We start from the raw sequence: 15,037 nt of genomic DNA, 5'->3' as shown, positions 1-15,037 counted from the left end.
CTTCCCCTGGCGCATGCGCCCCGAGCACGGCAAGGGGCGGAGGGGGCGGGAATAAGCACCAACCTCTCCACCCCGAACAATAGCGGATTGGCCGGAAAACCGGGGGGCGGTGTGCAATTGGCTGCCATGAAAGGAGGGCGGGGACTAACGGTTGGCCGCGTCCCATTGGTCCTTCGACGCGCCTGTTCCGAGTGCTGCGGGCGGCGATTGGGTGGCAGCGACGCCAGTCTCCCGGGGGCGAGTAGCGGCGGCGGCGGCCGAGTAGCGTTGGGGGGGAAGATGTCGGGCGGCGAGGCCCGCGACGCCAAGAAGCTGGTGCGCTCGCCCAGCGGGCTGCGCATGGTGCCCGAGCACCGCTCCGCCCGCAGCCCCTTCGGCCTCGACGAGCCGCCCTGGGTGCCTGACAAAGAGGTATCGCCCGTGGCATGGGGGAGCCGAGGGGAACCCGTCGCAGCCCCGTCGGGCGGCGCGCGACCCGCCCCAACGGCCCCTAACGGCTCCCAACGGCCGCCGGTGACCGTTGGTCCGCGCGTCCCCGTGGCGCTTCTTCCCCTTCCCTCGGCCCGGAGCGGCTCCCGCCCCGTGAGGGCAACTTGGCCGCGCTGCTGCCGGGAGCATCGACATCGCGTGCGGCCGGCCCGCCGCTTCCCTGCTCTGTTAATTACGTGTTTGTTTTAATTGTAAGCCGCGCGCTCTTATTCTCCTTAGGTTAGTGGATAGAAAAGGTTAGGAGCACTGTTGTCTCTCAAAGAACAAGGTCCTGTCACAGAAGTTAGGAAGAGTTTAAGGAGATAAGCGGGTGGCTTGTGCGGCACTAATGTTTGCGACGGTGTTTGTTGTATTTAAATGCCTATAAAACAGCAAATATAACTTTGAAGATCATGTTGATTTAAAAAAAGAGAAAAAAAAAAGGTAACATAGCGAAACTTGTGGTGCTCAGCGTGAATCTTGTTGCTGTTAAATTGAAGTATTGAGTAACTTTGACTTTTTGACTCTATTAACCAACTTTGCTTGTAATTTTCTTTTTTTTTGCCTAAGCTATATGATCTTGATGCTATGCAAATTTTTCTATAGTAAACATTATTTGTTACCGCTGCTAATGTAACAGAACTTGGAATCAGTTGTTTATACTTTTTTTTTTAAACCGTGTGAAAATGTTTTTAATATGAAGCAAAATCAGGATTATTTTTGCTAGTGGTAAAGTGATATGGAGTTAAGCAAGCAATCACGAAACAAACCCATTCTTTGCCAGATACTGATGCAGTTGGTTTGTCTTATATAGAAACACTGTGCTTTTCTGTCATAATTAACTTGTTTAGGAACAAGGGGAAGAAAATGCTCCTCTGCCAGATGTGTGCTGAGCCAAAGTCCTGTGTAACAGTAATTATACGAGCAGCCGTACTTTGTTAGTGGAATTTCTGTGGCTCAGACTTAGCTTTACTGGTATATGGTGCATGGTTGCTAAGTTGATTTGCTGTGTTTTGTTTTGTTTTTGTTTGTTTGTTTTTCCAAAACAACTCTTTTTTGGAAAGTGACTTTTTCAGCTTATTAAAGGAGTAGTATGAGAAAATGCAGAGCATCCTATGGAAGTTCTATCCACTTCATCGGTTCTGTTCTTTAAAAAAAAAAAAATCTCCCTGTCACTAGCAGCAACTGTGCATGTCTCGCATTAAGTGTAGATAGGAGAAAATGTACACTGACAAGTGCTGAGTGTTATTTAAGGTAGGGGTCCACTTGGGACGCTCAGCTGCCCTTGTGCATCAGGTGTGCTGCTCTGGGGTGGTTGCAGGGGCTGTTTGGATCAGCCTGTAGCAAAGTCCAGGTTGGAATTAGGTGGTTTCTCAGGGTGCTGTGTGTAGTCTGGTTTTGCCCTGTGCCCTTTGGCCTGAGCTGCCTGGAAACCTGATCACTGACATCATCATCAGTGGATGTATCATCAGTATTTTTCTTTTAACTTACTAAAATGTACTTCAATATTCAATCTATTTCAATAATTCTGAATTAGTTTCCTTAAAAACATGGCACTTCAAACTGAGCCTAGTCCATAGTACCATCTTAATTCAAGTGAACATTGTTTGAAGATTATTTTAAGATTTACTTAAACTTGTTATGTTTATTTGAGAACGTGTCTGTAAATTTTATGCAACTCAAGGCAATCTGTATATTATTACTTTGACTTTTAGAAAAAACTTAGATCTTGGGCGTTCTCTTTAAAAACCAACCTTTCTTCTCATCCACTGGGCAGTAGACTGGTGATGTTGGTTTGTGACTGAATGTTGTTTTTGGCATCAAATTTGGCAGTAATTGCTATTGAGAGGAAGCGTGTTATAGACACACGCATTACACGTGTGTATTCATTCTTATTTTTAATCTTACATTTCTTGTTATTTTGTAAAAATAATTATTTTATTAGATTGCTTTAAGTCCAGGTGTGCTGAAATTCTAACCTTCATTTGATTAACATTATTTAAGAAAAAAATGGTATTTTAAGTGTGCGATATACAGGAAAGAAAGCTTATACAATGTTTTTAATAATAACATCAATTTTAAAAGAGAGAATATTACTTGTAATTAGTGATCTAAATGAGAACAATTGTTTTTGTTCATATGCTAGGCATTCATTTAGTTCAGCATAAAATTAAAATATCTTTTCATTGTCCAGGAAAAGAGATTAGCATTGTCAAAAGTTGATTTATCACTTCAAATGTACTCGCTTCTACTACCTAGCCATAATTCATTCACCAATTTAGTAGCAGTATCTTTTTTTCTGCAGCAAGTGTATGCTGGTTTGTTTAAAAATTGTTTGATCGCAAAATTATGTTAGTAGTTGTGCTAAATTATGTTAGTAGTTGTGCTAAACTTACTATATAAAATTGATTTTTTTAAAAAATCATATGATTACATTGTCTTTAAATATCAGTTGTTACATTATGAGGATTTTGAGTTGTGGGCCTGGAGGAGGACTACAGAAAACTTTATTTTTGCTTGTGTGTTCTTCACCAGCATTGAATGGGCTGAGGTGGATAATATCATGCAGATTTCTGCTGAGCACTGTCAAACTTGAGGCCGTTTGTGCTGAGCATGGTGAGACTGGAGAGGGAAGTTAAAATGCTGGTCCCTGCGCACGCGGCTGCTCAGCCGATGCTGTTCCTAGTAAGGAAACCTGGGAGCAGGACCGGCTGCAGAGACGGGCAGCCATCACTGCCGGATCCCTGGGCCCGAGGATCGCAGCCTGTCCTGGAGCTGCCGTGTCCAGGAGTTCCAAGAAGGCCACGTGGAGCTGGCAGTGGCTGCTGGGGGTCCTTCCTGCAGGAAGGAATGGGGCTGAATGTAGCTGGGGCGTCTGTTGGGGCGGGTGCTTGGAGTCAACACTAGCTGTGTGGCAGAGCTGCTCTTGGGCTCCTTGCCCCCCCATGTAGCTTGACCCATGAATTTGTCATGAACAGTCACATTACATCAGAAGGCCTCAAAAGCCCTATCTGGTGTGTGGTTGTGCTGTGCCTTCTGTGGCATCAGCTGATGGGCATGGCACGAGGGCCAGACTGATGAGTTTGCAAACTTCTGCGTTTGCAGACACGCGGTGCTAAGCAGCTTAGCGAGGTGTTAGGTACCACCACTGCTGCAGTTGCTTTGGGGCTGTATACACAGAAATAGCATGTGAAGTGTAGCCACCGCTTGCTGCCCGTCTACAGCATCACGACCTTTGGGAGGGATCCAGAGTACTCCGCGAATCTGTTACTGCACTACAGCAAGTGCCTGGGAAGTCTCACTCTGTAATGGATTAGCTCTTAGTATTTTTAAATTAATGCCCAGGTGCAATGACTGGTGGATGTTCTTCCCCTTTTCTCTTGCTGTATGGATTGTCTGATATCAGTGGTGTGTTATTATGTGTAAAATGAACATATTCATGCCAGCTGTGGCAATTAATTAATTTTCTTATCTCAGTTACTTTTTCCACTTTCCAAAAAAAAAAATCAATTTTGCCATATTTTTAAAAAGCCTGTACCTTTAAAGCAACTGTCAAACATCATGCTTTTCCTGTATAAATGTGAGAAAGCTTCAAGCAATAAAATCTTATGGTCCTCATGTGCTTCCTAGCTGTGCCAGGATATAGATTTACCTATCAAGGTAGTCCTCAATAGTGGTCTTTTCCCAGGCAAAATATGATATTATGTAAATATCTTTACAAAGCAGAAGTGCCTTGTATATTCAGTTAGAAACAGATTTTTTTCTTTTGGGAAAATCCCATTTGGTGATATCTGCTACCATATGCCATTTTCTTGTGAGTTATTTACATCTGCTGCAAATTAGTCATTTTTGTCATGATAGGTCTGGAATTAAAAATATTTTTTTCCACGCATTTATAGGAAGCACAAAAAAGAAGAGGGATAACTGTTACATGCTGAAGTTGCCAAAGTAGTTTAGAAGTTAAAGCTTTTGACCCTTAAAATCCTGTTCAGAGAACCCTCCTCAGTATTTTTCTGACCTTTCTTCGGGAGGAGTGTGGGTGTAAGCTTTTTTGGAACGAGATGTTTCAGGAAGTGACATTTTGTTGCAGGAATAAAAGTTGAGTCTTGGTGGCTTGGAAGAAAACCAAAAGTCTAGCATGTTTGAAAACTGTGTAAACTACTAGGAGCACTAAACAGAGCATCACAGTATAACAGAGTGAGGACGGTAACTTGCATGAAAGCAGAGTTAACAGGCAGGCTACCCAAGCAAACTAAGCATGACGTGAACTTCTGAAAAGTAGTTTTGACTGCTGGCAAGACGAATAGAACAGATGAGTTTGTCTTTTTTTTTTTTGGTACAACAGTAGTAAAATATTTTTAAAGAATGAAGTTCATGGTGAAAGATAAATTATGGAAATTTGTTGGAGCCCATTCTTCTTGGGAGATCACCTGAAGCTCAGTCTTTGTGCGTGGTCATAGGATTAAAGATAAAGAAATTTTGTAATTCATTGTTAATCTTTACTGTTTCCTAGTGCCCAAGATGTATGCAGTGTGACACAAAATTTGACTTCATAACCAGAAAGGTAAGAGAAATCAATAAAACAAAAACTTTAACTCTTGCAGCAAATTAATTCAAGCTTTTCCTGTTTTAAAAATGAAGAAGCCTGGTATAACTTAAAATAGTTCTTTTTGTTCTTTCTTTACTGGGTGGAGATCCCTTTTGTTTTAATTCTGTTCCTTTGACCTTCTTGTGGTTTTGGTTGGGGCAAGGGTTATTCCATACCCATGGAATATACTGGATACCCCTGGGTTTTACTTTCAAAGGAAGAGTTAGAAGAACTCATGCCAGAGTGTTCTGCCAAAGTCAACACTAACATGCAGCCAAATCACTTTGATTTGTGTTTTGGGAGATAAAAATGAGTTGCACAAAGGTAAGCCAAAAGATATTTTGAATTGCAACCAGTTCTGTTCCCACATTGAAGAATCTCACCATCGAAGTGTGAGAGACCAAAATAAAATCTCAGAATCTCTTGTTTTGAAAATGAAACAGGACCTGTCTCAAAACTGGAAAAGAGAATCCATAGTTAATTTGGAAAACATCTTGACTGTTCTGAAGCATAACTAGATACACTGTGTAAAGTGAAAACATTAACACTGAAGTATTTTCATTCATAAATGTAAATAGATCTGTTGGAATGCATGCTGGTTTACTGAATACTATTACCAGAAAGCATTCTGCTGAAACTGGAGTTTCTGCTTGGGGGAGGAAAGCAGCCTCTCAAAACAGGTCAGCAGTGATTTTTAGCAGGAAATAATGGTGCTTTGTGTAACTGTGTTGACACTCTGCTGGCAAGCAGCTTGTGAAAGCAAGGAAAGGTGTGGAAATAGGAACTGTAATGCATTGAGGTAGTTGATGTTTGTTTTTGAACTTACTGTTTGGAGGGAGAGGTAAGGAGAAATCCTAAAATGGATATTCCTGTGTATCATAAATAAATTTTCAAGATGCTTAAAGAACATTGGGGTGTCTGGGCAACTGAATGATGGAGTGTGCAGCCTCTTGGTCCTTGCTGCACTCTGTGGTTGGATGGGTTAAGAGCATGGAAGTTGGTTTTTTAGAGCATTTGGGTTGAACAGAAAAAAATGATCATTCTGCTCTATTTTATTAGCGTTATATTAACTTTGGAAAATAAATAGAGGTAGCCATAGGAAATAGATATGGGAGAAAAGTTTATATTATATTAGGTAGAAAAGTCTAACCGGGACCAAAACTGCAGCATATCAGTTGCTTGTATTGTTCTAACTTGCTCTGAGCCACAAATCACTTCTTGCTTGCCTGGAAATACTTGTTCTTACATGAGTTACTGTCATCCCCTGAGAACTTGCATCAAGAAGAGCCACTGTGACTGTCACACCCCACTAGTGATTTGAAGCACAAACACTTGGTGAACACTTAGCTGTGAGCCTGATTTTACCAGTGTTATAACTACCCTGGATCTTTTTTTTTCCTCTTTTTTTACTATGTCATTTTTGATAGGTTTTGAGTATGAAGATTTGGGTTTTGGTTTGTAGCCTGTTACCTAGGGAAAAATAGGCATAACAATAAACCTGTTGACAGAGTGTCAGGAAATATTTATGTGCTGCTGGTCATAGTAAACTTAATCCTTTGATCTCAATCATAGAGATATGTTTCTACCATTAACAGTTGTTAATCCTCCATAATCACTTGAATTCTGTCCTACCCCTTGACTTATTTTTCAAATTAGAAAAACTGTATTCTTTTTCTTGGATGAGAAGACGTTTGGAGTAATTTTATTAGGTTCTTCCTTAATAGTATTCCATGTGAATAAATAAAATATTGTCTCAGCATCACTGTCGAAGATGCGGAAAGTGCTTCTGTGACAAGTGCTGCAGTAAAAAAGTGCCTCTGCCTCGGATGTGCTTCGTGGACCCGGTGCGCCAGTGTGCTGAATGTGCCCTCATCTCTCAGAAGGAAACAGAGTTTTATGACAAACAGCTTAAAGTGCTCATGAACGGTAAGTAACACACTGTGTTATGTGTGTGTGTGGGCATACATGTGTGTTTGTGTGTGTGTATATGTGTATGTATTTACATATAAAGTACACAATGTATATATGCTGGTTTGATTTTGCTTATATTTGTTCAAATGTCATGTTAAGCAACTCTGATAAATAGAAAACCTAGTAATTAAATGTAATTAAAGACAAAGGAAGTTTTTATTGCCTTGGTGAACAAATGTATATTTGAGCATTTGCCTTTTTTAATATTAATGTATTTTTTAGACATATTTCTGTTAAATAGAATGAAAACGCTTATCAGCAGAGAATATTTTAACATTTTCTAACAAGTTACTGTGTTTGCTTCAGACTTCACTTGTGAGCTTTGACCTTGGCCGTGGCCTAAGGCTGTGTGAGTGGCAGATCATCGTGAACTGTCAAATTTAAATAACATTAAAACCACATGTAGTACACTAATTGATATTCCAATTATGCTGAGTAAAAACCTAGTGTTATTTGGTTCTTCTCGTAGACTGATCTGGAATACTGACACTATTGTTTCAGTAGCGTTAGAGTGTGTTATGGTGACATTGTAGGGTGTTTAATTGCCTATTTTTGCTCTCTTTCAATTCATTCTCATTCTATAGTTTCTATTTGCATATCATCTTTATTTCCACGGTGTGGGGGAGAAATGTTACATTGTGGAAGCTCATGTGATTTAGAACATGGTAATTAAAGATGAGCTTTTACATTTGAGTGCTCTAAAAATGTCAGTCAATTCAATGTTTCAATTAATCTCTTAATGATTCACCCAATTCAGTCTATTAGGTGCAATAGGTAAAATTGCTTATTACTCTTGATATTTTAGTATTGCTTCCTAAACTCGGTGTTAGAGTAATAATGCAGTTCTTTCCAGGTGCTACATTCTTCGTAACTCTGGGAACATCAGACAAATCTGAGCTAATGGTGTGTCGACTGTCCAGCAATCAGAGGTGAGCACATTAGTAGAAACTGTGCTTATAAACACAGCTATAACTATTTTTATCTAATAACCAAAACAAAAACAACAGAGTGTGACCTGCTGTGAAGATCCTGGAGAGAGTATTCTGTAAAGATAGCTCTATTTTTGTTGGGCTAATTGTGAATTTACTAGCAGTGGGGGTCAGGGACTCTCCGAGGTGTGAACTCCCACTACTTTGTATTGTGAAGGCTACTTCCAGAAGCAGCAAGGGGCAGGAATGACAGAATGCCTTGGAACCCTGGAACTCTGCTCCTTGTTAAGGCATCTCAGTGCCGTTGGAGTATAGAGTGTTCACCAGCTAGTAGGAGGATTGCAGGAAGGTTGACTGGGAAAATATCTGTAACCCTTCAGAACAGCTTGTTTCAGCATGTTGACTCCAACACTGAGCATATTGCTTAACATTACAGACAAGCTTTACTGAGGGCACCCCGAGAATTTGGTGGGTGAGAATGCCTCAAACTCCGTGTTCTCTCCTTCTTCCAGAACTTTGGAAGGATGGCTGTAATAGTTTGAAAGCGTATATTAAGCTAGTCTATATGTTTTTGGATTTTGTGTGTGTGTGTTTTGGGGGCTTTTATTTAAGCTTTAAGCTTTATTTAAGCACATCAGTGAAAAAGACCTCCTGCTTGATTTTATTTCTTCTCCCTCCCCTCAGAAAACATACAGAAAACCAGTCACTGAGAGATTCTGTTTGAAATGCAGTGAACTCTGGAGTCTGATTATTCCATTTCATGCGATTCAGACTTGATGTTGTAGATGGGAAATACTAATTGTGTGTGTGTGTGTGTGTAGATACCTGGTTTTGGATGGAGACAGCCACTATGAAATTGAAATTATACAGATTTCGACTGTTCAGATACTTACGGAGGGATTTACTCCTGGAGGTAAGTAAATCACTGAATACAAATTTACTATTAAGAAAAATATGTAAATTTACTTTTTTTTTTGTGCTAACTAGAGAGTGTGTTTCTATGTTTTTGGTGACTTAGGTGCAATGATCTTGGTACAACTGTTCTCAGTGCTCTGGTGTAGTGCCCATCCGTGTGACCAGTGGTACTGCAGGGAAGAGCTAAGAGTTCAGAGATTGCTCTGAGCTCTAATATGGGGGAACCTCTCAACAGGCTTAAATAGTTCATCATCACCTTTTCTGAGCCTTTCTTTTGGCTGAAAACAAGCATTTACGTTTATCGATTGACAGGCTCATAGGAGAACTGTTAGTCTTCAGCTTCCATGTTAGAATCCAATTGGAATTTACCTTTTATAGGTACAAATAATTGAAGAGAGTAAGAGCTGCTTAAAATTATACTGTAATTTCATTTAAAATGAAGGGGAATCGGAGGGCAGCTGCTTACTGCTTCATCTACTATTCTGTAGTATTTCAGCAAGAACTTGAATATGATTTCACTGAAATGATAACAAACAAGGACATGAGTTTTAATAACTGTTCTTTAACAACAACTCTCACTGCTGGGTATATATTTTTTAAATTGAACAGTTCATCTGTGCAATATTCACTCAATGCAACCTGTTAACTTTAATGAACTGACTGAAGTATTCTAATCAACCAGATGTGCTGCCGAATTAATGGTCCTATAATTCCTTGTTCATTACTCTTCTGACTGCTTTCTTTTGCCTGCCTGACTTTCTTCTTGATGGTAGAAAAAGATATTCACACTTACACCAGCCTTCTGGAGAGCCAGCAGATTCCTGAAGGTATCGGCAGTGCCCTGTGAGCATGATGTGCCCCAGCATGGTGTCCCTCCCTCTCCCCTTCTTCCCTTGCAGTGCCCTTTCGTTTGCTTCATCTTCTGTTGATGCTCAGCCTAGGAAAGCTTGTTCAAATATTAGATGTGTAACTTGTACAGCTCTGGGTTCAAACTCTTTCTTTCCATCTCTCTCATTTAAGAAACTGAGAAGGAATGTTTTATAACTTACTGGAGAAGAACTAAACTATTCCAGACATCCTTTAAACCTGATGTTCTGTTGAGAATGAAGGAAAGACAAAACAGTGTTTTTGATGATACACCGTATTACACATCAAATACTTTAACAGACCTGTCCCTAATCTCGTCTCTATTTCTTGTAAGGAAATAAATAAATAATAAAAGTTAAGCTGCCTTCTTGTGTGCTGTCCAGTAGTGCTTTGGACTGAATAAATCACTGTCTTAAAAAGATTTCTCTTCATAGTTTACTACAGGATTGCTTCAAACAGTAGAAAATATAGTGACAGGTAAAAGTAAAGAGGATGATATGATAAAATTTGAGTACCAATTATAAATTCTGTTTTAAACTGTTAATTGATAGGCTTTCTTTTACATTTCTTTTTTAAAAAATAGCCCTCTTGTTAAGCAAGGCATCTTCTGCCTGAATCAGTAAATGTCCTGGAATGCCAGACTTGTGCACTGTAAATAAACAACACAGAGCAGAGCTCTGGGTGTTTGACTGTCGCGGTTTATCTCGTGCTTTAAGTAAGGCTTTAACACGCTGGCCTAACCAGGTAGGTGCAGGGCAGCGAAGGCTGAAGGAGCTGGATTTTGGTTATCCTACAAGAGGAGAAAAGAGCTATTCTTATCGAGAGCTATTTTTATAAAAGGTGCTTGTGACCTTTATATGAGGAAACTTAGCCTAAGATTAGCTTTGTTTGGTTTCTTAGATATTGCAGTAATAGCTTCCAGGACCCCTTCTCATGTAGGCAGCCTTTATATAGCGAAAAGGGTTTCCTGTGTGTTGATGCTGTTCCCATTTATTAGTTTTAATTTATGCTCTAAGTAAGAGGCCCAGTGAATTTTTTTGTTTGTTTGCCTTTTAATGTGTTCCTTGTAGCTGTTTTTTTGTTTGTGTGTTGTTAATGTACAATTCTAAACCAAACTTTGGTTTTGTTTTTGTGGTTTTGCTTTGGTTCGATCTGAAAGCCTCATGCCACTAGAGTAGGAAAGATGCGCTGTTCCCTCCGCTGCCCACAGGTCACCTTGACAGGGGAATGTCTTTCCTTGTGCAGGAAATGAAGGCGTTGGCAGTTTGCTGGGGGGCTTCTTTCCCAACCTTTCCTAGAGTTGAGTGGAATTCTCACTATCCTCCCAGACTCCTTGTCAAGGAAGGATCCCTCCTTGGTGTCGGTCTGATTGGACACTGGCAGTCCACAGACTGCAGGCTACAGTGTGAAATTATAGCATCTCCTTAAGAGAAAACAGATTGTCATATTGACCTGCAAGTGTTTTCTCAGTGTGTGGCACGTCCCAAGCATTGCCTGTGACGACTTGTGCAAGTTTTGCCCGAGTGAGTGCCACATAGCATTAAACAATACTAAAGATCTGCATGTCCTGATTCCTGGTGTCACCGTGTTGTCACAGTGTTGTCACTGCCTCCTCCGCTGCTGCACTTGGGGCTTCCCGAGGGGTGTGGGAGCTCCAGGCTCTTGGGACAGTGACAGAATTGCTAGTGCTTTGAGCTAAGTGACAAGGTATCTTCTTTAAAAGTGCTTATTAGTTTGTATGATGGTACTTAGCTGGTAAAGCATGCCGCTGGCTCAGGCCTTGCGTTCTCTTCCAGGAGGCAACAGCCGCGCCATAGGGATGGTGCTGCAGTACCGGGTGCCGGGCTCGCAGGAGCTCACGCAGATGAAGTTTACAGCTGGGGAGGACTTCAGCTGCAACAAGAAGCTGTCGGCAGCCTGGCTGGCTGCTATGCATAAGGTGAGCACGGGCAGCAGGGAAGAGCAGTAGAAACACTGCCTGAAACGGATCCTTTTTTTGAAGTTTAGGGCTGGGGACAAGGTTGGGCAGAGAAAAGGTAAAAAGCTTTTGTTTTTCCCCAGACTTTTGTTTTTCCCCAGACTTTTGTTTTTCCCCAGACTTTTGTTTTTCCCCAGACTTTTGTTTTTCCCCAGACTTTTGTTTTTCCCCAGACTTTTGTTTTTCCCCAGACTTTTGTTTTTCCCCAGACTTTTGTTTTTATTTGTCACCGCACCATCTTCATGCCTACCAAAGCCCTCTCCTGTGATGCTGAACACCTCTTGCTGGGGTTCCAGAGGGGAGACTACGTGGCGTGCTCAGTAGCAGCAGTTAGAGCCTCTGGAGTCCTTTAAAGGACTCTTCAAAGGACTTGGTGCTGCTCAAGACTGAAGCTCTGGGTGCTTGCTATGGACGTGGCCTTAGCTTCAAGCACGAAGGGTTTATCCTGATAAAAGGAGCTTATCTATGTCATTAGGTGATAAGAACATTGGAATTTGACTTCTACATCTCTGTTACTCGTTGAATAATGCACGCTAAGGCATATTCTCTGGAACCACAATCAGATAATTGTATGTATTAGTTTATTGAACGTTTAATGAAATTGTTCATTTTTAAAACAGGAACAGAGGTGGGGACAGGACTCTAGAGGACTGAGTTTCATCTGTTTTTGTTGGGCACTGCATGATGAAACTGAAGTTTTATGTTTCATAATTCAAAGTTATGGGAGGAAAAAAATCTGGTCTGTAACCTCATCTGACAGGGAGAACTGTAGCTGCTGTCTGCACATGCACTTGTTTGGCTCCGTTTGCTCCTTTCACCCATTGTTCTTAAGCTTCCCAAGCAATTTAGCTTCTGTATTTAGCAAAATATGTATTTGTGTTGTCACATGAATACGGTTTAGCATTTATATCTATTCTAATTCATCTTTCACAAGCAATGCAGCTCTTAAAATACTGTTCTTACTGTGTTTCTATTGATAAACAGGGAAGAAAAAAATTAATCATCTCCTCTGACATGAGCTTAGCTTGTTCTGAAGGAGAGACTGATGGGTACAGTGTGATCTTCAACAGCCCTAGTTAACAGCATGTTCTTATTTCAGAAACGGGGGATGTATTTTGTTATCCTGCCCAGCAAGGTGATTTTTATTACAACTTTCCCATGATGGTGCTTTCAAGTCAGTAAGGTCACCCCAGAACTGGCAGAGATCTTGAAAACATCCAAGCTCAGGTTCTTAAGAGCTAGGAATGAATGTGTAAATTTGCACAGCAGTAAATGACAATGCAGCTAAAACCTCGGGCTTGTTTTGAGTGTTGTTGTTGTTTTTTAATGTTTTAAGGAATGCCTGAGAATGAGATATAAAAAGATTTTGAGAGGGGGTATATTAAATGGGTGTTAAAAACCCTGTTTCTTCCTAAAGCTTTATCTCTTTTTGAGGCCTTGCAAACACATATTTCCAGCTGTTGACAGTCCTACAGTATAGGCAGACTGTGGATGGATTAGCTCAGCGTGGAGGAAAGCCACCATTGACAACTGACAGTGACAGCTCCTCTGCAGCTGATGCTCCTGTGTCATGTTAGATCCTACCAGAGCGTGTCCAAATTCCTTATAGACCTTGTAGGTAAATCCTTAAGCAAACAAAGAAAAGTCTTGACCTCTTCAGGCTGTTGAGAGGTGGCAATGGAAGTTGACAGTCTTTGAAGAGGGAAAAAATAGATGAAGTTAGGTAAGCTGTTGAAGTAGAACCAATGGTTAAATACATGGAATGTGTTGCTGGAGAGCGGTGTGGAAACAGAAGTGTCCCTGCCTGGTGTGTCGCTGAAGGTGCGAGTTGCAGGTCGGCTCTGGGCCTTCCCTGTCAGGAAGAGCTGCACAAACAGCCTCTTTAACCCCAGGCACCGGGCGCAGGCTCCGGCACCAGGATCACCAGAGGAGGCCGCTGGATACTGCAGTTTGAGTTGACTGGAGCACCTCAAGGTGGAGGGCAGAAGGGGTAGCAGGAATGCCCAACATTGGGCAATCATTGTGTAATCAGATTGATCAAGGCTGGCTTAGAAAAGTTTGAAAACAGTGTTTCTGACATTTTGGTACACATGCACATTTCTGGCCTGGAGGGCAGAAACGTAAATCTAAAACCTTCCTCAGCGACCTCAGGTTCTACATGCAAACAACCTTCTGTACCCACAAAAATTACTTTGCCTCACTGAATACTACTATGTGTCTTAAGCTAATGAAAGTAACATAGGAAGCACTGAAAGGTTTGGGGTTTAAAGGGTGTGGGAGTGGGTTTATTTTTTTTGATGCACAGGAGAGATTAAGTGTCTGCAAATGAAGTTCCAGTTAACCCAATCGCTTTGTTTTTTTTCTATTAGGCAACAAAACTTCTTTACGAGTCACGGGACCAGTGAGAACAACAAACTGCTGCCAATTTGAGGGAAGATGCCACCTTCTAGGGACCTGCCTCTCACTTTTTGCTAATTTGACAGCTGGTAACATTTGCTATTCCTGATCCCTTCTCATTCCAGTGTGATTCATTATGTAAAACTGGAAAAATGCATTTTTTTTTTTTTTTGAACCATGAGTATTCACTATAGTGTGCAATATGTATTCTACAATTAATGCTTTAAACAGCCTCACCTTTTAAGACTTTGTATATTTTGTTAAACCTTTATTGGCACTTAATATGAAATATGACCTGCACTACAGCTAATGTACAGCACAACTTTTATAGTAACAATTATGTATAGTTTGCCCCAAAAAGCAAACTAATGTGTATGTCTCTTCTGCAGAGAATAGCTTTTGGGTATAGATCTCAGGTTTTCCCCTTTATCCAAATGTTTTAAATCAATGTACAATAAATCTGCCTTAGGTAAATTTTATAGAAGTTCTTGTTTTTCTAAACATGTTTCACCAGGTACTGCGAAATCAGACTTTCATAAAAATGATCTTGAAAATTCCCTTCCGTAATAAGCTTCTGGAATAATGTTTAGTTTTGTATTTTCTTTTTGGTAACTAGTTTTTGTTAACCTAACTGTAATGCTATCTGGAATTGTATACATTTTAATGTACAAATAAAGAATAAATTAATTCAGTTATTTAAATAAGAGGTGATATTGCCTTGCTTTAGTGACAGGTACTGTACTCTGCTTTCTAAACTCTGAAACCCTTGCTGGCCTCTACAGCCACCACCCCGTGTTTAGTGCTGAGCCTAGGACCTGGCTCAGCACTGAGGCTGACTCCTGTGGCCCCACCAGCTGCACCGCGTTGCCTCCTGCCCTCCCTCTTCCTGCAGCAGCAAAGCTGGAGTAAACAACCACCCAGGGT

General features: G+C 40.9%; 1 protein-coding gene across 2 annotated transcripts; it reads left to right on the top strand.

Moving 5' to 3' along the window:
- The first annotated feature begins 244 nt into the window (after positions 1-244).
- On the top strand, positions 245-14,817 carry ZFYVE21 (zinc finger FYVE-type containing 21). Of its 2 annotated transcripts, XM_088539621.1 has the most exons (8): positions 245-411; positions 4,982-5,032; positions 6,814-6,982; positions 7,881-7,956; positions 8,778-8,869; positions 9,645-9,698; positions 11,535-11,677; positions 14,086-14,817. In XM_088539621.1, the coding sequence occupies exons 1-8, from the start codon at positions 280-282 to the stop codon at positions 14,119-14,121; spliced, it is 753 nt and encodes a 250-aa protein (XP_088395747.1). In that variant the 5' UTR covers positions 245-279; the 3' UTR covers positions 14,122-14,817. The 2 variants fall into 2 exon arrangements, with proteins under 2 accessions (XP_088395747.1, XP_088395748.1); XM_088539622.1 differs by lacking the exon at positions 9,645-9,698.
- Positions 14,818-15,037: the final 220 nt, after the last annotated feature.

This window comes from Tinamus guttatus, unplaced genomic scaffold (assembly GCF_059628265.1).
Source record: "Tinamus guttatus ecotype Peru unplaced genomic scaffold, ASM5962826v1 Tinamus_guttatus_pri_ptg000048l, whole genome shotgun sequence".
In the NCBI taxonomy this organism is placed as follows: Eukaryota; Metazoa; Chordata; class Aves; order Tinamiformes; family Tinamidae; genus Tinamus; species Tinamus guttatus.
Note: the sequence above shows the minus strand (reverse complement) of the source record. Positions and strands in the feature narration are given on the sequence as shown.